Source organism: Scyliorhinus canicula, chromosome 9 (genome assembly GCF_902713615.1).
Source record: "Scyliorhinus canicula chromosome 9, sScyCan1.1, whole genome shotgun sequence".
NCBI classification, from domain to species: Eukaryota; Metazoa; Chordata; class Chondrichthyes; order Carcharhiniformes; family Scyliorhinidae; genus Scyliorhinus; species Scyliorhinus canicula.
This window is the reverse complement of record NC_052154.1, coordinates 43,776,103-43,799,250: the sequence shown is the minus strand read 5'-3', so window position 1 is coordinate 43,799,250 and position 23,148 is coordinate 43,776,103. Positions and strand designations below refer to the sequence as shown.

General features: G+C 45.6%; 1 protein-coding gene across 1 annotated transcript in view; it reads left to right on the top strand.

The window, feature by feature from the left end:
- The window catches only part of LOC119971276 (protein NLRC3-like), a 52,072-nt gene that overhangs the window by 2,106 nt on the left and 26,818 nt on the right, over nucleotides 1–23,148 (top strand). The window contains exons 2-6 of the mRNA XM_038806625.1: nucleotides 3,681–4,019; nucleotides 13,841–14,170; nucleotides 17,903–18,007; nucleotides 20,021–20,455; nucleotides 21,366–21,803. Coding sequence (XP_038662553.1) covers nucleotides 3,681–4,019; nucleotides 13,841–14,170; nucleotides 17,903–18,007; nucleotides 20,021–20,455; nucleotides 21,366–21,803 — 1,647 coding nt within the window. The remainder of the gene's footprint in view (nucleotides 1–3,680; nucleotides 4,020–13,840; nucleotides 14,171–17,902; nucleotides 18,008–20,020; nucleotides 20,456–21,365; nucleotides 21,804–23,148) is intronic.

The window sequence follows — 23,148 nt, the reverse complement described above, 5'->3', positions numbered from 1 at the left end:
ACTTTTGCCAATTTGATTTTCCCAATCAGCACGAAGATTAAAGTCACCCAAGATTAATGTACTGCTCTTTTTTTACTGTCCTCCTTGTCTCCTGATTTATTCTATGTCCCACAGTGTAGCAACTGTTTGAGTGCATACAGACTACTCCCACCAATGTCTCTTCTTCCTCTTGTTATTTCTAATCTCTACCCATATGGATTCTACATCTTCCAATCCAAGATCATTTCTTGCGATTGTGCTTATTCCATGCCATATGGACAAAGCTACCCCACCAACCTTTCCATCTTGCCTGTTGTAATGAACTCCAATTGACTTTATTGGTTGGCCAATTGAGGGGGCCCATATAATCACCTGTGTAGGCTTTGCGAAGAGTCTTAAGTTGACTGGACTGCTAGCAGCACTGTTTGCTCCTGTAATATCGTTATTGTAAATAAATATTGGTGGGGTGACGGAACTCCTGCCTCCCGTGGATTACTACAGTGGCGACGAGGTAAACTACGAATTTTGCAGAGACCAGCTGCCGCACTCGGAGGGTAAGCCTTGCCATTTTAAAAATGCCGTTTTTTGGGAGGTTAGAGGCATTCGACCCGGCTATTGAGGACTGGCCCCAGTATGTGAAGAGAATGTGTTACGTCTTCCGGGCAAATGATATACTGACGGACGAAAGGAGACGGCTTATCCTGCTGTCGGCGTGTGGACCCTCCGCTTTCGCCATTATACGTAGTCTGTCTTATCCCGATGCGCCGGACACGAAAACTTTCCAACAAGTAACGGAATTGGTGAAACAGCACTACGACCCAAAACCACCCCTCATTTTGCGTAGGTACAGATTCTACACAGCGAAGCGGGAAGACAGGGAGTCAGTCACGAATTTCTTGACCTGCCTGAGAAGGCTGGCGGAAAAATGTGAGTTCGGCCCGACAATAAATGAAATGCTTCGGGACCGGTTAGTGTGTGGTATAAACGACCTCACAATGCAGAAACGCCTGTTGGCGGAAACGGAGCTAGACTGCAGGCAGGCGTTACAGCTCGCACTGTCCCTAGAAAATTTACATAGAATTTACAGTGCAGAAGGAGGCCATTCGGCCCATTGAGCCTGCACCGGCTCTTGGAAAGAGCACCCTACCCAAGGGCAACACCTCCACCCTATCCCCATAACTCAGTAAACCCACCCAACACTAAGGGCAATTTTGGACACTAAGGTCAATTTTTCACGGCCAATCCACCTAACCTGCACATCTTTGGACTGTGGGAGGAAACCGGAGCACCCGGAGGAAACCCACGCACACACGGGGAGGATGTGCAGACTCTGCACAGACAGTGACCCAAGCCGGAATCGAACCTGGGACCCTGGAGTTGTGAAGCGATTGTGCTATCCACAATGCTACCGTGCTGCCTAAGGCAGCAAGTGGGGCGCAGGAACTACAGGGCACGCCAATGGAGGTAGATACCTGTGAGAGGGACCACCACAACGGGTCCTGCTACCAGATAGCCGCTCTCAGGAAAAACCTGAGGAATAGAGGGAAAAAAGAAAACCCCAGAACTGCCCCCAAGTCTGCCAGGACTAACTGGAGACAGAGGGAAATACCGGCTGAGGCTCCCCCAACAGAGAAGGACCGTTTCTGGCACCAGACAGAGTGGGGTAACAATGACAGAAACCCTAGAAGGAGGTGGCAAAAGAGGAATAGCAGGTGGGGACGCAGAGAAGTACACAACCTAGACGCCCCATCCTCCTCCGAAGGGGAACAATTATATAATATTACAACGAAGAAAGCAGAACCCATCAGGATTACCCCACGGGTGAACGGGCGGCCGACAATAATGGAAATAGACACGGGTGCGGCCGTATCAGTAATGGGAGTGGCAGCATTTAGAAAAATCAAAGATGGACTCCAGCCACTAACTCTAACAAAAACATCGACGAAACTTAAAACCTACACGGGGCAACCCCTGGAAGTTCTAGGCACGACTCATGTACCTGTGGAATATGAGAAACAATTGCTCAGATTACCGTTGACGATAGTAGAGGGCTCCGGACCGAGCTTAATTGGACGGAACTGGCTGAAAGACCTAAAATTAGATTGGGTGAAAATTTTCCAGAGTGGAAGCGGGCAGTTGAGTGGAGTACTCCAAAAATACCCGGCGGTCTTTCAGGAAGGTTTGGGGGAAATCATAGGCACCAAAGCAACTTTGCACGTGGACCCAAAAGCCCTTACGAAATTTTGTAAGACCAGGCCGGTACCTTTTGCATTGAGGAAGAAAGTAGATGATGAAATAGAAAGGTTACGGCGCGACGGCATTATCAGACCAGTACAATTCTTGGAATGGGCAGCGCCGGTGGTACCAATTTTGAAGCCAGACGGCTCGATACGTCTCTGTCGAGATTTCGAACAGACAGTAAACAAATACGCACTGCTGGACAAATACCCAATCCCGAAAATAGACAACCTATATGCCAAATTGGCAGGTAGGCTTTTGTTCACGAAACTAGACATGAGCCACGCCTACCTGCCGTTAAAACTGGACAAGGGCTCCCAGAAGTTCGCTACGATCAACACCCTGAAGGGCCTTTTTTGTTATACTAGACTACCTTTTGGAGTGTCATCAGCCTGCGCTATATTCCAGCGTACGATGGAAAATATTCCCGTGGATTACTACACCTGTCCTTACAAAAAGTTACATAAGCCTGAATATTTAGTTCCCAGTTTTGATCTCCTTGTAACCATGTCGCTGTAATGGCTGTAAAATCATTCCCATTAACCTCAACTTGTGTTATTCATTCATTTATTTTGTGCCGAATACTAAATGCATGAAAGTAAAGAGCCATTAATTTGGCCTAGTTACCATTTTTTTTCCTTTTTGATCATTTTTAAATGATTGTACACTATCCCTTCCTGTCACACTCTGGGTATCATTAAATAGCTGCCTTGAAATGCTGCTGTATCCTTTTGCTTTGCAAGCCCACATATCCTATTTCCACCCCTCTATTTAATTGAAAGCCCTCGCCACATCCCTAGTTATGAGGTTTGCAAGAACAGTGGTCCCTATATTCCGGACCCAATGGCATCTACCCCTTCCAAACCCAATCACTAACCTCTTTCATCCCTCCCAAAAAAAGTCTTTGCCCCATCCCACCCAATCACCAACCTCCCCCAACTCCTAATCACGGTCATTCCTCCCCTTCCCCAAAACCTTCTTCCCGCCACACACCTATCCAGTTGGCTGGCCGCAGGCCGGAGAACAAAAACTAAAGAAAGATTGCATAAAAATTGCGTTTTCATGCCCTCTGGATGTGATAAAATGTTTTACAGCCAATGAAGTATTCTTTTAAAGGATAGCCACTGTTGTATTGTCGGAAATATATTTTTAAAAGTGGTTGAGGTGTCCCACATGCCCCCCCCCCCCCCCCTACATTTTGCCATCCCTGGCGGTCGTTAAATTGTTAGCTGTTTCTCCCTCCACAGAACTCTGATGAAAAACCAATGGGAGGGATTCTCCGGCAGTACCCGCCCGGCGACTGGAAATTCCTGCCCGTGGTCAGAGGACCTTTGCATGGTCCGCGTCCCGCCCGTTGCGATCCTGCAGCGGGTGGGGAAGAAGAATCCAGCCCAATGATTCCTGTTCATGATTTATTGACCATGTTTTGAGCTTTTTTTCTAACACATATTTTTTTCGTGCAGCTTCCCTGGAGGTGGTGGTCGTCCCAGCTATCAATGCCACAATCAATGAAGATGTCCTGCTTGGCTGCCTATTTACGCACACAGTTGAACTTGATTTGAGATACATTGTGATTGAATGGAACCACAGAGTGGGTGATGATGAAAAAGCAGTTTGCTTGTTCGACTTTGGAGATTATGAAAGCTGTAGATCAGGATCAAGTCTATCTATAAATGAAATAAGCAAAGCAAATGCTTCTTTACTTCTAAAAAATGTTACAATTCATGACATTGGGTCATACTCCTGCACAGTTACAATACTTTCTGATAAAGCAATGGGGAGAGTTACTCTGGCAGTAACAGGTGAGTGAGGAAAATGCCTGAAGTGCAATCCTTCAGGAACTGTATTTGGCGTTTTTTAAAAAATATATATACCAGAGATGCAATAAGACCTTGTGGTGCTATGGTACCGGCCCTACCTCTGGACCAGAAGTTCTGGGTTTGAGTCCAGCACCACGACTTGCTGACCACAGAAGGAATGTGCAACATGATTCAGTGGGCTGATAATCAGCTCGGAAATCCATCCACTACTTCCACCACTATTCCCCAATGGGTAAAAGAAATGTATGTGGGTGTTAAGATACACTAACAACAACCGGAAATATTAATGTAAATAAGAATTCGAGTTGACTTTGGGACGTGTCAAACGTATTGATGAGAAAAGTTCAGAAATGCAAATATTCTCAATTGAACTCACAGTTTTCTCTAAAATGGCAGGTAATTTGCCATCACCTAACTGAGCTAAAGAAAAAGCTTTCAGGAATCTCTGTGAGATAAGCACGTCCAAATTAACGTCCAAGCACGTTGAATTAACTGAAGTTATCTTATAACAATAAGAATCTTTATTGTCACAAGTAGGCTTACATTAACACTGCAATGAAGTTACTGTGAAAAGCCCCTAGTCACCACATTCTGGCTCCTGTTCGGGTACATGGAGGCAGAATTAAGAATGTCCAAATTATCTAACAGCATGTCTTTTGGGACTTCTGGGAGGAAACCGGAGCACCCAGAGGAAACCCATGCAGACATGGGGAGAACATGCAGACTCCGCACAGACAGTGACCCAAGCCGGGAATCGAACCTGGGACCCTGGTGCTGTGCAGCGGCAGTGCTAACCATTGTGCTACCGTGCAGCCCTGGTGCAAGTACATTTCTGCAGATTCAAATAGCCACTGGGATGCACTCTGTCATATGAGAGGCATTTGACATGGTGTCAATACCAAGGTTACTATGCAAAATAAGAGCTCATGATGTAGAGAATAACATTCTGTCATTGATAGAGGATTGGTTAGCTGACAGGAAATAGATAGTAGGCATAAATAAGTCATTTTGCAAGATGTGCCAAGTGGAGTACCACAGGGATTGGTGCTGGGACTTCAACGATTTGCAGATTGTATCACTAACATGGATGGAGGGACCAAATGTATGGTTCTTAAATTTGCTGATGATACAAAAACAGATAGGAAAGTAAGTTGTGAAGAGAACATAAGGAGCAAAGGAATATTGATAGGTTTGTTGAATAGACAACAAATAGTGTATAACGTTGGAAAATGTGAGCTTGTCCACTTTGGTGGCAAGATGGGCCAAAGGGCGGTTTCCTCTGCGGTATGACTGTAATTGAAAAGTATATTATTTTGGTGGAGAGAGTTTACAGAACTCAGAGATGCAGAGGCATCTGAGTGCCTTGTTACATGAATCACAAAAGGTTAGTATGCAGGGACAGGAAGTAATTAGGAAGGCAAATGGAATGGTGTTGTTTATTGCAAGAGGAGTGGAATATTAAAGAAAGGATATTTTGCCACAGTTGTGCAGAGTTGGTTGTGACCACATCTGGCGGACTGTGTACTGTTTTGGTCTCCTTATTTAAGAAAGGGTGGTCGCGATTTAACAGAAATGGAACACAGTGTCCTGTCGAGTGCGTTTAGCCGGGTGTTTCTTGGTGCTCACAGCACAGAGAAAGACCCCACCATCTAATGGGACTCTGTTGTATTTTGGGGCTTTAGCGGGAAAGGTCCTGCCACGGCCGCACTTAGTCTCATTTACTACACTGAGGAGCTCTGCTTGCCGCTGCAGGATGAGATTGGGGCGCCATTTTTAAATGGCACCGCTATTTCAAGATACCCGACATCAGAACTCACCTATAAGGGAGTCATCGAACCCTCCACACCCCACCTAATAAAGGCTGGGCACCCCAGGGCCCGATCCCCAGCTTGGGCAAAATGTCACCCGGGCACCTTGGCACTGCCAACCTGTTGGATCCTGTTAAATCTCACAAGGCTTCTCGCGGGATTTACCGGCCGAATCACGCCCTGGTTCAAGTGCGGAACAGCCATTAGATCTTGCCCAACATAAATGCATTAGAAGCATTTCAGAGAAGGTTCACTTGACTGATTAACTAGAATGGAGTTTACTTTATGAGAAAAGTTTGGACAGCCTGGGCTTGTATGCATTGGAGTTTTGAGGAATGAAAGGTGATCTTAATGAAACATAGAAGATCCTGAGGGAATTTAACAGGTGGATGCTGAAAGCATGTTTCTCCCTTTGAGAGAGACTAGAACGGGATGACACAGTTTTAAAATAAGGGGTCCCCTATTTAAGATGGCGACAAGGAGAATTTATTTTCTCTTGAGGATCAACCTCGCTTCCCAGAGTGGTGGAGGCAGGGTCATTGAATATCTTTTCAGCCGAGGTAGATTTTTGACTAACAAGGGAGTCAAAGGATATCAGGGGTAGGTGAAGTTGAGGTCAGTCAGATTAGCCACGGTCTTATTGAATGACGGAGCAGGTTAGAGGGTCGAATGGCCTACTCCTGCTAATTCATATATTTGTACATGTAACCCAAAATAGAATCAGAAAATAGATTTAAGTACAATTTGTTGATAGAGAAAGTTCAGTTACAGCTTTATATAATGAACAATGGGTGAAAGATTGCTGTTTGTGGGAGTTTGCTGTATGCAAATTGGTGCCATGTTTCCTGCATTACAGTTGGTGCCATGTTTCCTGCATTACAGTTGGTGCCATGTTTCCTGCATTACAGCAAGAGCTGAGTTTCAAAAATAAATTAATTGGCTGTAAAATTCTTTGACATGTCCAGTGGTCTTGAAAAGCGCTGTAAAAATAAAAAAGCATTTTCTTTTTTTTTCTTTAATTAATTCAGTGTTTTTAAGTGAACCATGTATTTCCCATGAAGTTTGTTAGTATAGGAGTGACCTCAGAACTTTGGTGTAACCATGCTCTTGTGTCATTTGGAGGAAGCTCTGATCAGTATTCTACTTGACTGCAAAAGGTGTCCCATTCACCTTCCTGGAATTTGGCCCTGAGATGAACTTCCGACCACATATTTGCACTATCACTAAGACTGCCTATTTCCACCTCCATAACATCACTCAATTTTGCCCCTGTCACAGCTCAGTTTCTGCTAACAAAACCTCATTCATGCCTTTGTTACCTCTAGACTTGACTATTTCAATGCGTTACTGGTTGTCCTTCTGTGTTCTACCCATGTAAACATATCTAAAACGCTGCTGCCCATGTATTAACCCCAAAATTCCAGTTAATCTATCACCCCTGTGCTTGCTGACTTGCAATGGTTCCCAGTCAAACAATATCTCGATTTTAAAATTCTCATCCTTGTTTTTAAATCCCTCCATGGCCTCAACCCTTTGTAGCTCTGTAATCTCCTCCTGCACCACAGCCCTTTAAGATATCTGCCCTCATGTAATTCTGATGTCTTGAGCAACCCAGATTTTAATTGCTCCACCAATGTTGGGTGAACCATGTATTTCCCATGAATTTTGTTAGTATAGGAGTGACCTCAGAACTTTGGTGTAACCATGCTCTTGTGTCATTTGGAGGAAGCTCTGATAAGTATTCTACTTGACTGCAAAAGGTGTCCCATTCACCTTCCTGGAATTTGGCCCTGAGATGAACTTCCGACCACATATTTGCACTATCACTAAGACTGCCTATTTCCACCTCCATAACATCACTCAATTTTGCCCCTGTCACAGCTCAGTTTCTGCTAAGAAAACCTCATTCATGCCTTTTTTACCTCTAGACTTGACTATTCCAATGCGTTACTGGTTGTCCTTCTGTGTTCTACCCATGTAAACATATCTAAAACGCTGCCGCCCATGTATTAACCTCAAAATTCCAGTTAATCTATCACCCCTGTGCTTGCTGACTTGCAATGGTTCCCAGTCAAACAATATCTCGATTTTAAAATTCTCATCCTTGTTTTTAAATCCCTCCATGGCCTCAACCCTTTGTAGCTCTGTAATCTCCTCCTGCACCACAGCCCTTTAAGATATCTGCCCTCATGTAATTCTGATGTCTTGAGCAACCCAGATTTTAATTGCTCCACCAATGTTGGCCATGCCTTCAGTTGCCTCGAGCTTAAGCTCTTGAATTCCCTCCCTACACCTCTTCACTCTCAACCTCAATTTCCTTCTTCAAGAAACGTCTTAAAACCTACCTCTTTGATCAAATATTTGGTTATCTGACCTGATATGACCTTAGTTGGGTCGGTTTTAAGATTTTGGTTTATAATGCTCCTGTGAAGTTTTTTCAGAAATTCTTTTGCCGTAATTATACATCTGAAAGTGATAGCAACGTCTGGAGTCCATACCTGTGCAGTTCAATGCAGAAATTCAGCAGTTGCTGCAACCAATTCAGTGCTTCACCATAGAATACGCAGTTGAATTACCCCAGAGTGCAATCAAGTCGAATTAACAAAAACTTCCACTCTTAAGCTTTTAGTTTCATTTTGAAAACCTTTTTGAATGTGGTGTAAATTAAAATTAGCAGTCAAAAGGATTCAGTTATTTTTGCTTCCTGATTTGCTGTCTATGAGAATACTTCAGTGTGATTGGCTGCTCACCCTACTTGATTATACCAGTGCTGCTGGATGCTTTGAGACCCCTTGACTTAGCGACAGCAGAAAACTGACTTTGGGAAAGGGGAAAACAGTGCCACAGGGATTGTTAGCTCATTGTGGGCAACTTTCATCGAAATATGAGGTGAACACTGTTTCTTTGCTGCTACCACAACATTCAACCAATTTTATTTTTTTTTAGCCAATTTAATTTCTGTCATTGATTTAATCTGTACCAGGGATTGTTATGGATACAGATAGAACCGTAGAAATACGGGGGATGGTTATGTATGCAGATAAAACTGTAAGAATATGAAAGATAGTTATGGATACAGGTAGAACTGTAGGAATTTGAGGGATAGTTATTTTAGTAGCTGAGGAAGCCAGCAGCAGTGGAACAAGGGTTTATTGAACCATATACAAGACTCTGCCCACGGCCGCAACTCTCTCCTAATCCAGTCCGTGTTAGGCCAACAAACAGCTCCGGGCCGGCTTAATATGTAGGTCTAGGGGGCCTCCACTATCTACGTGGGAAGCTTGTGCTCCATGGGTCCCATAGGGAGATCAAAAATGGTTTATTTGTGGTCTTCATGGGGGTTCTAACAGTTATGGATATAGATAGAATCATATAATTCCTACAGTGCAGAAGGAGGCCATTCAGCCCAGCGAGTCTGCACTGACAGTTTGAAACAGCATCCTATCTAGACCCATTCCCCCACCCTATCCCCGTAACCCCACGCAACCTGTGCATCTTTAGACACTAAGGGGCAATTTTTAACATGGCCAATCCACCTTACCTGCACAACTTTGGACTAAGGGACAATTTAGTATGGCCAATCCACCAAACCTGCACATCTTTGGACTGTGGGAGGAAACCGGAGCACCCGGAGGAAACCCACGCACACACGGGGAGAAAGTGCAAATTCCACAACGTTACCCAAGGCCGGAATTGAACCAGGACTCCGGTATTGTGAGGCAGCAGTGCCAACCACCGTGCCACCATGCTGATAGAGCTGTTGGAATATGAGGGACAGTTATGGATAAAGATTGAACTGTAGGAATACGAAGGACAATTATGGATACAGATAGAACTGTAGGAATACGAGGGATAATTAGGGATACAGATAGAACTGTAGGAATACAACAGTTAAGGATACAGATCGAACTGTAGGAATACAAGGGACAGTTATGGATACAGATCAAACTGTAGGGATACGAGGGATAATTATGGATACAGATAGAACTGTAGGAATACAAGGGACAGTTATGGATACAGATCAAACTGTAGGGAAACGAGGGACAATTATGGATACAGATTGAATTGCAGGAATACGAGGGACAGGTATGGATACAGATCAAACTAGGGATACAAGGGACAATTGTGGATACAGATGGAACTGTAGGGATACAAGGGATAATTAGGTATATAGTTAGAACAAGGAATACGAGAGACAGTTAGGGATACAGATCAAACTGTAGGAATACAAGAGACAGTTACGGATACAGATAGAACTGTAGGAATACGAAGGACAGTTATGGATACAGATAGAACTGTAGGAATACGAAGGACAGTTATGGATACAGAACAAACTAGGAATACGAGGGACAGGTATGGATACAGATAGAACTGTAGGGATACGAGGGATAATTAGGGATACAGATCGAAATGTAGGAATACGAGAGACAGTTAGGGATATAGATCGAAATGTAGGAATACGAGGGATAATTAGGGATACAGATCGAACTGTAGGAATACGAGAGACAATTATGGATGCAGCTGGAACTGTAGGAATACGTGGGATAGTTATGGATACAGATCGAACTGTAGGGATACGAGGGATAATTAGGGATACAGATCAAAATGTAGGAATACGAGGGACAGTTATGGATACAGATGGAACTAGGAATACAAGAGATAATTAGGGATACAGATAGAATTAGGAATACGAGGGACATTTATGGATACAGATCGAAATGTAGGAATACAAGAGACAATTAGGGATACAGATCGAAATGTAGGAATACGAGGGATAATTAGGGATACAGATCGAACTGTAGGAATACAAGGGACAATTATGCTTACAGATCAAACTAGGGATACGAGGGACAGTTATGGATACAGATCGAACTGTAGGAATACGAGGGACAGTTATGGATACAGATAGAGCTGTTGGAATATGAGGGACAGTTATGGATACAGATAGAACTGTAGGACTATGAGGGACAGGTATGGATACAGATAGAACTGTAGGAATACGTGGGACAATTATGGATACAGATAGAACTGTAGGAATACGAGGGATAATTAGGGATACAGATAGAACTGTAGGAATACAAGGGACAGTTATGGATACAGATAGAACTGTATGAATGGCACATTTCATAACTCACAGAGTAGGTATTTTAATTGGTTATGTGATACTGTTACAACAGAACAGTATCCTTGGAAAATTACTCACAACTATTTGGAAGTAAAAACAAAACAGAAACAGCAATGTGAGCTGGTGTAATGTTGTTTATCCTCTGCAAGCTTTAACAGCTGGGCGAAACATCTCATCAATTGAGCAGTTGCAGTTTTGTTCCGAGTGGACGTAAGTCAACAGATCAAAATATGCTCTTGTACAGAAATGTTATAATTCACTAATTCCAAGATACTGTATTAAACGGTATGGAGAGAGGAGTTTACAATGTGGGGCTGAGGGAAAGGGGAATGAAGTGCCGGTGGAGGGGCATAATCTAAATTTGGAACCAGTCCTTCCAGAAGTGAGATAAGGAAACACTTTTCCATGCAAATGGTAAAAGTTTGGAGCTTTCATTTGAAGATAGTAAGATAGTAATTAGCGCAAGATCAATTCTAAATTTAAACCTGTGATAGCCTAATTTTTATATTAAAAACAAAATACTTTGCTTTATTTGTTTATGGGATATGGGCGGCGCTAGCTGGGCCAGCATTTATTGGCCATCCCTGAGACATTTAAGAGTCACCCACATTGCTGTGGGTCTGAAGTCACATGTACGCCATACCAGATAAGGATGACAGACTTCCTTCCCTAAAGAACATTAGTGAACCAGATGGGTTTTTCTTTTACGACAATCAACAATGGTTTCATGGTCATCATTAGGCTTTTAATTCCAGAAATTTTTTTCTTGATTTCAAATTCCATCATTTGTCCTGGCGGGATTCAAACCCAGGTCGCCAGAGCATTACCCTGGGTTTCTGGATTACTTGTCCAGGGACAATACCATTACATCACTACCTGCCCAACATAGTATGGATGTTGGAATTCTGAAATGCAAAGAGAAAATGCTGGATAAACTAAGCAGCAACTGTGGAGAGAGAAACAGGGCGAAATTCAGCGGACATAAAAAAAGGTCCACTTTCGGGCGCGTTTGGCGGGGTGTTTCACGGCAGTTGCAACGCTGAGATTTACCCCGTTATTCACCAGCACTTTGGCCTTTGTTTTTGGCCTCAGAGAGTTACTCAGCACCGAGGCCACACTTTAGTGGATATCCTGCACTGGCTTGCCAGCTGTGCCAGCCCCTCGCAGATCAGGATGCTGTATTGAACGGTTGTCCCGATCATTACATTCCCCCCCTTAAAAGTCCCCTCCCATCCCCTTACACTCCCCTCCCATCCCCGCTTTCTGGACTTCCCCTCTCACCCCCACCCCCAACCTTCCCGTGGCCCTTGGGACCCCCATCACCTCCCCTCCAATGAACAAGGAACCCCCCCCCCGGGCCTGGGCCCAAACCTGGCAGTGCCAACCTGACACCCTGACACCTTGGTACTGTCTGCCGAGTACCCTGGCAGTGCCATGCGGGAACCCAGGCATTGCCAAGATGTCACTGCCACGGTGGCAGTGCCAAGATTGCCAGGGGGAGTACCAGAGTACCATCTTGCCCTGTGCCCGACCACCCAGGAGCCTCTAATGGCCCGCAAGATCTCCCGAGGTACTGTCATGCCTGGTCCATGTTTGTGGAGACCCGTGCTTAATAGCTCCTGGTCGAGGAATCAGTGGGCGCGATTCTCCGCAAATGCGGCGAGTCGTAAAGGCTCCCGTGAAACTGGCCGTGTTTCACGGCAGCCTCCGCGCCCCTTCCCGGGACCTGATTCTCCCCCCCCCCCCCCGGGCGGGGCTAGCAGCGCGGCCCCGTGAAGAACGGCATCGCGGGCTTAGCGACCGTCGCTAAGCCCGCGTGCCAGGCGTCACGGCGGCTGACGTGCACGATGACATCAGCCGCGCATGTGCGGGTTGGACGGCTCCAACCCGCACATGCGCGGATGACGTCATCACGCAGATGCGTCAAACCCGTGCATGCGCGGGCCGTCATTCCCCTCAGCCGCCCCACAGACTGACCCTGCGGGGCGGCGGAGGAACAAATAGTGCGCGGGTATCGGACCCGCTGCCCGCGATCGGTGCCCACCGATCGCAGGCCCATGCCACCCTTGGCACGGCCGTGTTGCGGCCGTGCCAATCGGTGCCATGGTTGTCCGGGACGGCACTTTGCGGCCGTTTTCATGAATGGTGAGAGCAGGTGTGATTACGTTCGTGAAAACGGCCGTAAAGGCCTGGGAACTCGGCCCATCGGCCTGGGGATAATCGCTGTTCGCCGTAAAAACCGGCGAGCAGCGATTCGTGTCGTAGGGCGGCCGTGGGGGGGGGGGGGGAGAATAGCGGGAAAAATGTCGGGAAGGCCCTCCCGCTATTCTCCGACACGTCTTGGGCAGCAGAGAATCGCGCCCCTGTGGTCATTGACTCCCAGGCGTGGGTAAAAGCGGCGTCCCAGTTAAATGTGCTGAGCCCGATCACGCCTAGCAAGGGCATGATCCAGATCGCGCCGGAGTGAGTGAGTTGGGTGAGTAACAATTGGCCTGAGATGGAGCCCGATTTGGGGCTCTCACAGGGTTTACCCATTGCACCAGACAAAATGTGGTGGCTGAATCGCACCCACAGAATTAACATTTCAAGTCCATATGAATCTGCCAGATCTGCTTAGTTTAGCCAGCATTTTCTTTTATTAGTACAGCCCAATTTTTGTTGGTCAGAAATATTAAGGCATTTGGGGCAACGGTGGGCATAGGGAGTTAGGTCTCAGATCAATCCTAATCTACTTAAATGGCAAAAATGGCTTGAGGAGTTAAATTGTCCGCACCCATTCCTATGCATGGTTAACATGACCGTGTTGTATTTTAAGGTGACATGTAATAAAAGGAACATAGTATATATCCTTATTCCTTATGTCTTTGTAGCACCTCCTACAGTTTCAGTAAACACCGTAAACATTGACGTCGAACTCGGGGAAGACAAAACAATTATTTGTGAGATGAAACATTTTTATCCAGAAGACCATTCTCTCTCTTGGTTAAAACGTGGCTCCCAAGGTAGTGAAAACCAAGCTGACGTCACATCAAGTGCGGTTGTGGGATCACTTCAGCAAAATCAAGATGGAACCTTTAATCTGCTTTCATTCCTGATCATCAAAGGCACCCTGGCAGATGATGGAGCTTCCTATGTCTGCCAAGTTAGTCATGAAGCTTTGATGACAACTTTACAAAAAGTTGTTAGTTTGACCATCAAAGGTGAGTAATAATAAATGAGAATGTGAAATAAATGCGAAAAACATTTCATTTTTGATTATAATGTAGTAGGCATTATGTTTTATTTTTATTTAGGAACGTTGGATTGAATTTGTGTAAATGAGCCACACAAATGGATCATTATAAATAAAAGGACATTATCTGATTCCCACATATGTAAACATCAGACGATTGGGTGGCAAATCGGCCGTGAGACCAAAATGATGGCGGCCACCAGAATGCCATGTTCCGATGCCTCGATAGCGGTGTCAGTGCGTTCTACTCAGCATATACAGTAAATGCCGTTGGCATATTATTAGCCAGGTATTCTCCGGGGCCTTCATGATGCTCCGCCTCCAGTAGGAGGAATTACCGACGGCAAGGTTCACTTGTAGTTTCAAAAATCAGGAAACAGGCGGCGTGGCTGCTGAGGGAGAGAGAGGGGGTACGGAAAGTTTCCCACAGCGCCATAGTGTGCTCATAGTTGTGCCACTGGACGAGGGGCATCTGCCAGGACTGGGGAAGTGGCCAGGAGGTGGACCGCGGGGTCAGGGTGGATGGGCAAGGAATATCATCGCTGCAGCCTGCAAGGCAGCTATGTGGTTGCACATGCCGCTGATTGCGCACTGTGAACCGAGTGCCACATGTTGCATGGGTGCTTCCCCAGGCTAAACCAGCCGACCTATCAATGGAATGGGCGTGCTCCAGCGCAACCAGTGCCACCTTATTGGCTGGGATGAATGTGTGTGGAGAGTGGAGTGCTAATATGCGGCTGCAGCTTGTCAGCCTCTTGAGTCTCAACCCCGGCGACTCCGACACCATTTTTCATTGGAATAACGTGGTACCAGTGCTAGCCCATTCACAGTTGATGAATTGCTCTGGAAACAGTGCCAGTTTTGCTGCCATAGAACACCACTGATTCAGTCCCAGCGTCAACACTTAGGGTGAAATTCTCCGACCCCCACGACGGGTCGGAGAATAGCGGGAGGGCCTTCCCGACATTTTTCCCGCCCTCCCGCTATTCTCCCCCAACCCCCGCCCAACTCCCGACCCGAATCGCTGCCGCCGTTTTTTTACGGCCGGCAGCGATTCACAGCTGTTCGATGGGCCGAAGTCCCAGCCCTTTACGCCGTTTTTACGAACGGCAAACACACCTGGTCTGGCCGTTCGTAAAAACGGCGTCACAAACTCGCTTTTCATAACCATGGCACCGATTGGCACGGCCGTGCCAAGGGTGCCATGGGCCCGCGATCGGTGGGCACCGATCGCGGGCCCGATGCCCGCGCACTCTTTCTCCTTCCGCCGCCCCGCAGTATCCATTCGCGGGGCGGCTGAGGGGCAACCCGGCCCGCGCATGCGCGGGTTTCGCGCAAATACGCGATGACGTAATCCGCGCATGCGTGGGTTGGAGTCTTCCAAACCGCGCATGCGCGGCTGACGTCATATGACGCGTCAGCCGGCGCTAACTCCGGCAAGCGGGCTCAACGATATTCGTTAAGCCCGTCATGCTGGAGCCTACGGCGTCGGGCTGCTAGCCCCGACCGGGGACCAGAATCGGTCCCCGGTCGGGAAGGGGCGCGCTGGCGTCAAACCCGCCCGGGTTTTACGGCAGCTTTACGATTTCTCCCGTTTTGGGAGAATCGCGCCCTTAGTTTTTGAAACGGTGAATCCCGCCACTATTCTTTGCAATGAACCTTGTGCTATTTTAATTCTGGCCCAGGTTTTCTTCTTCATTCAGTTTGCTCTTTGCTCCACTGTATTTGTGAATGTTTTTCACAGCTCACAGGGCTAGAAATACTGATAAACTTGCACATGAATTTATTAGAAATGTACAAGACAACAAAGCAGTATCAATATTACATCTGAGTGATGTGGGTTCTGCTTTCCTGTGTCAAAATATGCAAGGGACCAGTTTTACCATTATGAGGAAAAGGCTTTTTATAATTATCCTTCATAATCATTCAACCAAGTAGTTTTTTTTTACCTATTTATCATTTACCTGTTGGCAGATACAAAAATCTGTCACCATGTTTCAGACTCTTGGAATTAAACTGCACCTAGAATTTCAATATGGTATGTAAGCAATTGCCCCTTTAGAGCACACCTCACTCTCCCAAGTCCAGCAGGCTTCGGATGGCAGAGCGAAGTTTTTGTTAAACTGCTGAACATAGAAGTGGTTTTGCAGTTAAAATACACTCATTGACTCCAGACAATTCCACAACCAATGGGGAAATATCCAGCCCATTGTCTACCCCATCTGGGGTCAATTAGTGAGCCAGGCTGCACGGGAGGACACTAATACTCCCCTCAGTGCTTAGATTCCATTTCCCACAGATACTAGATTTCACGTCTGTCACGGAGAATTTAATTTGTTCTGAATTGCTACTATCACTTGTTTCATCTTGGAATCACTCTAATCCCAAAGAGATCCAATTTCATCCTCACCCTCAAGATGCTTGTAACTATTTTGCCAACAGATGATTGACAAATGCAAGTTATGCTATGTACTTAATTTACGCCAAATGCTGCTCACAATGGTGAAGTGAGCATCAGAACTGACAATAAAATATGTGAGAACATTGAAATTTTCTTTCTAACCATAATATTGGCACACATCATACATGATTGCATAGTTTGGGAGCAATTGTTTGCCTTTCTGCAAGCCAATCATCTTGGATACTGGGCCCAGTGGTGAGAGTGTTGCTTCCATTTGACACCTTCCAGGATTAGTGATTGCAAGCCTCAGATATCTTATATGCTATTAGACAGACATCTGCCTTCAGCTTGTGTGCATTTGAGGGACTTTATCAAAGAAGAATGTCAGCATTATAATGACTTACCCTACATGGCATTTAGTGACAAATCAATGTAACCTGGAGCATTTCTCTTTGGCGCCTCCTTTATTGGTAATCCATCTCAGGGTTTGGCCCTGAATCTTATACGCAAGCCATAGGAAGCCAATCTTTTGCAAGCCTAGATGTATAAGTTTTTAAAACTGTTCCCAAAGCTATTCTTTCACAATGCATTGTCATGTCATAATGCTACTTGTCAACATGTGACTTTTATTTTAGTAACACCACATCCCATTTTTAGGCAGGATTCCTCTGTTGCGAATCCGTCCTGCTACCGATCCTCGTGAGGACGGGGAATTTGGGACTCAGCCAAATCTTCCATTCACTACAGTGGAACTGGAGAATCCCACTGGCATGAATGGATGGAGAATCCTGCGCTTAATATCAGCAAGGCAGCCCTCGATCCTTGGGGTAGAAAAGGAAAAGTGTTATTTTCTAAATGAAGGCCTGGAGCATCAGGTGCAACATAGCCTGGGTGCAGCGTGAGACTGGGTAGAATAAATAATTATTTTCATATTGGCTTCACAATCCAAATGGCTGTGCAGTCACTGAACAGTCACAAGTTTCAGATTTGCATTTTTGTTGAAAGAATTCCATTTATGAAGTAACAAAATACTGACATGTTTAAAATGTCAAAAGTTTTACTTTTTAAAATGGAGTACAGTAAGGCCACTTGACTTTCCAACAAATGTGTTGGCCATTTCACTAAAAATTATAAATGAAGTAGGAGTTGGTGCATTATTTATCAGTAAAATCTGCTTTCAGTTATGAATGTGTGATGATGCTTTATGCAACTAAATTGCAAACTCTGTTTTCTGTCACAAGCACAGTGAAAAAGCAGTGAATAATCAATAACGCATCTTTGGGTCTTGCATTTTTACAGGATCCAAGCCAAGATCAGGAATATTGCTCACTTTTCTTCTAACTTGTGTCATCACAGCAGTTGTGTGCGTTGCAACATTTAATTTTTACAGCAGGAAAATAAAAGGTAAATAATTAATCTTTTGTCAGCTTGTTTTCAAAACGTTGGTGACTTTGGCCAGGCTTCATTTATTGCCCCACTCCAGTTGCCCTGAAAAGATAATCGTGGCCTGTGTCCTTGAACCACAATATTTCATGTGGTGGTGGTGGTGCTCTCTTAAGGTAGAACATTCCAGGGTATTGACCGAGTGCTGTACAAGCTGTAATTTTCCAAAAGGGAATCCCACTAACCTGAGGGGTCTAGTGCATTTCAGGACATAGCTTTCGGGTTGAAATTGGGAGACATTAGTTGAGACGTGCTTGGGCGGTGATCTTGCACAGAATTGTGGGTGTTGCCTTCCTGTTGGCTGCAGGACCATCTTCCTTCAATTAAGCACTGCTAGCCCTCTAATGCCCTGCCTGCATTTTAGAGGTGAGACAGGACAGGCCTCAGTATGGCTTTGCCTGCCACAGGCAGCTCCCAATTACATTTTAAAACGGCTCGTGGTAGTGAGATAGCGGAGACGTCAGGTCAGACCAGAAAATTATCCAATTGTCCGGTTCCTGAACCTGCTTTGAAATCTGGCCCTCAGTGCTTCAGCCCATGTGTCGGCATTTCAGGAGAGAAATCAGCTTTTTTTCCATTGGCATTGGCAGTTGCCAGTCAATCAGGTCAGTGGAAGGGCATCACCTAACTTTGCTCCAAAGAGTGTGGAACATGAAAATATATTTAAAATGGTGGGGACTTGAGCAGCAGAACACTGTATGTTGTGCTAATCACTAAATGTTTCAAAACACAATAGAATCCACGACAGTAAAAAACAAGTCCAATGCTCAAAAAATCAGAGCAATGTACGTTGCTATGGCATTTTCATTTACTGAAAATTACTTACATAATACATAATTTGAAAAACAGAGAAAGCTGGAACTAAATAGCAGGTCTGGCAGCATCCATAGGGAGAGAAAACAGAGTTGGCGTTTTGCGTCTGCATGTCCCTTCTTGAGAACTAAGAGGAGAAAATGTGTTGGGTTGTACTTTGGTAAGTCTAAAATAGAGGGCAAATATACCCAAAATGGCAAAAGTCTTGGGAATATAGAAAGTCAGAGAGATCTGAGCGTGCAGGTCCGCAGATCTTTGAACGTGGCAACACACGTGGACAAGGTAGTCAAGGCAGTATACGGAATGCTTGCCTTCATTGGCCAGGGCATCGAGTATAAAAACTGGCAAGTCATGCTACAGTTGTATAGAACCTTGATAAGACTGCACTTGGAATATTGCGCACAATTCTGGATGTGAAGACTTTGGAGAGGGTGCAGAAGAGATTTACCAGGATGTTGCCTAGTCTGGAGTGTAGCTATGCGGAGAGGCTGAATAGACTCGGAGTGTTTTCATTAGAACGACGGAAGTTTAGGGGTGACCTAATAGAGGTCTACAAGATTATGAGGGGCATGGATAGAGTGGATGGGCAGGCACTCTTTCACCAGGGGCATAGGTTTAAGGTCCGTGGGGCAAGGTTTAGAGGAGATGTACGAGGCAGGTGTTTTACACAGAGAGTGGTGAGTGCCTGGAAGAAGTTGCCAGGGGAGGTTGTGGAAGCAGATACATTAACTGCGTTCAAAAGGCAGCTTGACAAATACATGGATAGGATGGGTATAGAGGGATATGGCACTAGGAGGTGCTGAGGGTTTAGGCCAAGGGTGGTATCATGACCGGTACTGGCTTGGAGGCCCAAAGGGCCTGTTCCTGTGCGTATTGTTCTTGTTCTTTGGGGGGGGGGGGGGGGGGGGGGGTGGAACAGTGATTAGTGGGAACTGGGAGAGACTGCCACAAAGATGTAGCAAACCTTAACAAGTGACAGATGGCCCGCTGGAGATGGGGGAGAGAGGGTTTTTACAAGGGATCAAAAAATGTTTGTGATATATAAGAGGAAGTTAAGGTGGAGGAAAAAGGTCACAGTCTAAAGTTGTTGAACTAAATGTTGAGTCCTGGGGGCTGAACCGTGCCTGTAACTGGATGATTCTGTTCCTGTTTGTTTTTCAGTTGCCCCCAAAGTGACAGACATCATTCAATCAAACCATTTCCGTATGGAGGATCCCCTCTCTCTGGCTTGTGCTGTTCTTTGGTTCAAACCAAAAGCTATCAATATCTCCTGGTACAGAGAGGAAGAGGGTAAATTCCAGAGAGTTCTCATCAGTAAATGGAAGAGCACCTCATTGTCTAACAAACTAGGTGAAGGCGATAGAGTAGATTATCAGAGCGAGCAAGAACAAGACAAAATACTGCACTTCACGGAAGGAGATCATGACATTGCCATGACTTTGAAATATCACCAAGGAAGTGGAGCATATAGTTTAATATCTCAGCTCACCTTCCGAACTGCAGAAGCTACAAAAAGGAAGCTGCTGTATTCTTTTGAAGTTCAGCATGATGCTCTAAAGCAGAGCGTTTCAAAAGTCGTTGTTTTAGAAATCAAAGGTGAGCTGCTATTATTTTATAATAAGGAAATACAGGAAAAAATTGAAAGAAAATTAGATTTGTTACAATCTGTACCAAAATGATGGGCATGATAAAAATGAGAATGATCCTTTGACAGTACATCGCTGTGTAAATTATAGACTATACATTATATTGTATTAGCATTTAAGATTTAGCAAATTTTATTGAATTCTCCTGTCCAGTGGTAAATTTCAGGGAATTTGGAGGTAAGGAGCAAAAATTTGGGATTGGGGTCTAAAGTCCCACCAAATTTGGAGGGCATGACTCAGCCACTGCGTTGCAACTGGCAAGGAGCAGGGAGCAACTGGTGAATCCCACGAGAGCCCCAAATCGGGGCCCCAAACCAAAGAATCCTGCCCGAAGTCAATGTCCGCGTCTTGCACGTGGTGATCTTGCGGCGGGCGGACAGGCAGAAGAATCCAGCCCCTAAATTAACATGTGGGCATGACCAACTTTTGGCATATTAACTACATTACTCAGCATTGAAGGTATCAGAACTTCACTCAAAACGGACGGAAATTCCTACCTCATCCTGCACAAAGATTAGCATTTTAGCTTTTAGCATTAGCTTCAGTCAGAACTAAAAGTGTTCACTCGAACAAAGACAAGCAGAAGTCAGTAAAATAAGCAATAATACTACCCTTGTAAGATTACTGGGAAAAAGCTGTCCTGGAAGATGTATTAGTTAACTCATAAAAAAGAGAAAATAATACTTCAAACCATGATATAAACTTGCCAGACACAACTGTTTCAAAATTTTACAGCAGTTAAATTTAGCCATTTATTTTTGTGCATATCTTATTAGCTACTAAATGTAAACTCTGTTAGACAGCTTAGTTTGATCGAAGATCATTTTTGATTTTAAAGGCTTTCATATCATTCTTAACAGGTGCTTGTGACAATAGTGTCTATTTTCCACCACGAATGAAGCGCCCAGACTGGGCAATCCATGCAATTGAAGAAGGCCGGCGGACACTGGTTAATTACATCAGTCCCAACATACTTCCACTCTTACACCTTTTAATGAGTAAGAAAATAATCTCCGAAGGTGACCATAATGAAATAAAAGATAAATCAGACGTTGATAAAGGGCGAACTCTTCTCGACATGCTGAGCCACAGAGGTCAGCAGTCATCTGCTGAGTTTCTCGAGGTGCTGCAAGACACTGACAACATTTATCCTGGCTTAAAGAAGTTTGTAACAACATTGCTGGAATCCTACATTGACAAAGAAGACAGACCACTTATTGATCTTCTCAATGAAAACCTACCCCCCATTTCATTTGAGGGCATCAATGAAAACATCCAAATAACCAATTTCCCTGAAGGTAAGTGTGATTTGTCAAAGATAATGGTCGGAATTCAACCAAAACAATTCTGTGTCATTTTGGGCAAGTTTGGCGGGGCATTTCCCAACAATGTTTTGGGTCAGATCCACACCCCCACTATTCAACCACACTTGGGGCACGATTTAACAGAAACTAAAAGAATCCTATCCAATCCCCTGATACGACTCCCCTGCCACCCCCGCTCCTCCTCCAATGTCCCAACTCACCTGTGGGTCGTCAAGCCCACCCACAACCCACCTCATATATTGCAGTGCACCCCCGGCCCCAATACCCAGCATGGGGGAAATGCCACCTGGGCATCGTGTCACTGCCAGCCTGGCACTGGCAGTGCCATCTGGGTGGCATCAGAAGTGCCAGGGTGCCACCCTGCCCAGAGGCTAACCATCCGGGGGCCTCCAATCTCCTGGGGATCACCCTCAAGTACCATTCCGCCTGATCCTTGTTTGTGAAGGTGGGGAGATTTGGGAATGGTTTGTAAATAAAGGGAGATCCAGTGCTAAACAGAGCCCGGCTGGGGTCGCCTCGATGATCCTGGGGGCTGGTTAGTTCTGGCATAGACATGTACTGCACACTAACTGCCTAACTGCATGCTTAACTATGCAAATCTGGATCCCGCCCATTGTAGGCTGTCCCATCCCGATTCTGGCGGAACACGGCCGGACAATCATGCCCTTAGTAATTTTCTTGGGCCTTGGGGAGTTTGACCCAGTCAAGCCCACACTTGGAAATTGTTTGACTGGGGAGCTCAACTCGCCAGCCAGACCATCTCCTCAGATATCGGGCCACCATTTTGAAAGGGCGCCCCGATCTGTAAGTGAGCATGAGGGTCCCCCACACCCACGGACAATGTCACCCCCGCACACATGGCCATTAGCCCCCTCATCCCAAGTGAAGACATCCCTCTTTGGGGTTGCTAAGGGATCCCCATTTTCAGGCATCCCCACCGCCCTTTCGGGTCCTCCCCCATTCAGGACCTCCACCCTTCATACTTCTTTTTTTTATTTTTCTGAGTTACAAAGCCAGGGCTCAGAGTGTGGAAAGGGGCAAACCCCTAATCCAGCTCCTTGCCTGCTCCAAAAACCAATTACCCCGACACTTCATAACCTCCCTCATATATCTTTCATGGGCCTGGGCCTCCTCAGGACATGACCCTTGGCCCTGGCACCTGGGCACTCAGGCACTGCCACCCTAGCACCATGGTAGTGCCCGTGCAGTGTCACTTGGGCACCCTGCAGTGCCAGAGTGGCAGTGCCAAGGTGCCCAGGTGCCAGAGGGAGAGCCAGGGGCCACTCTGCCCTATTTCCAATGGCCTGGGAAATCCCCC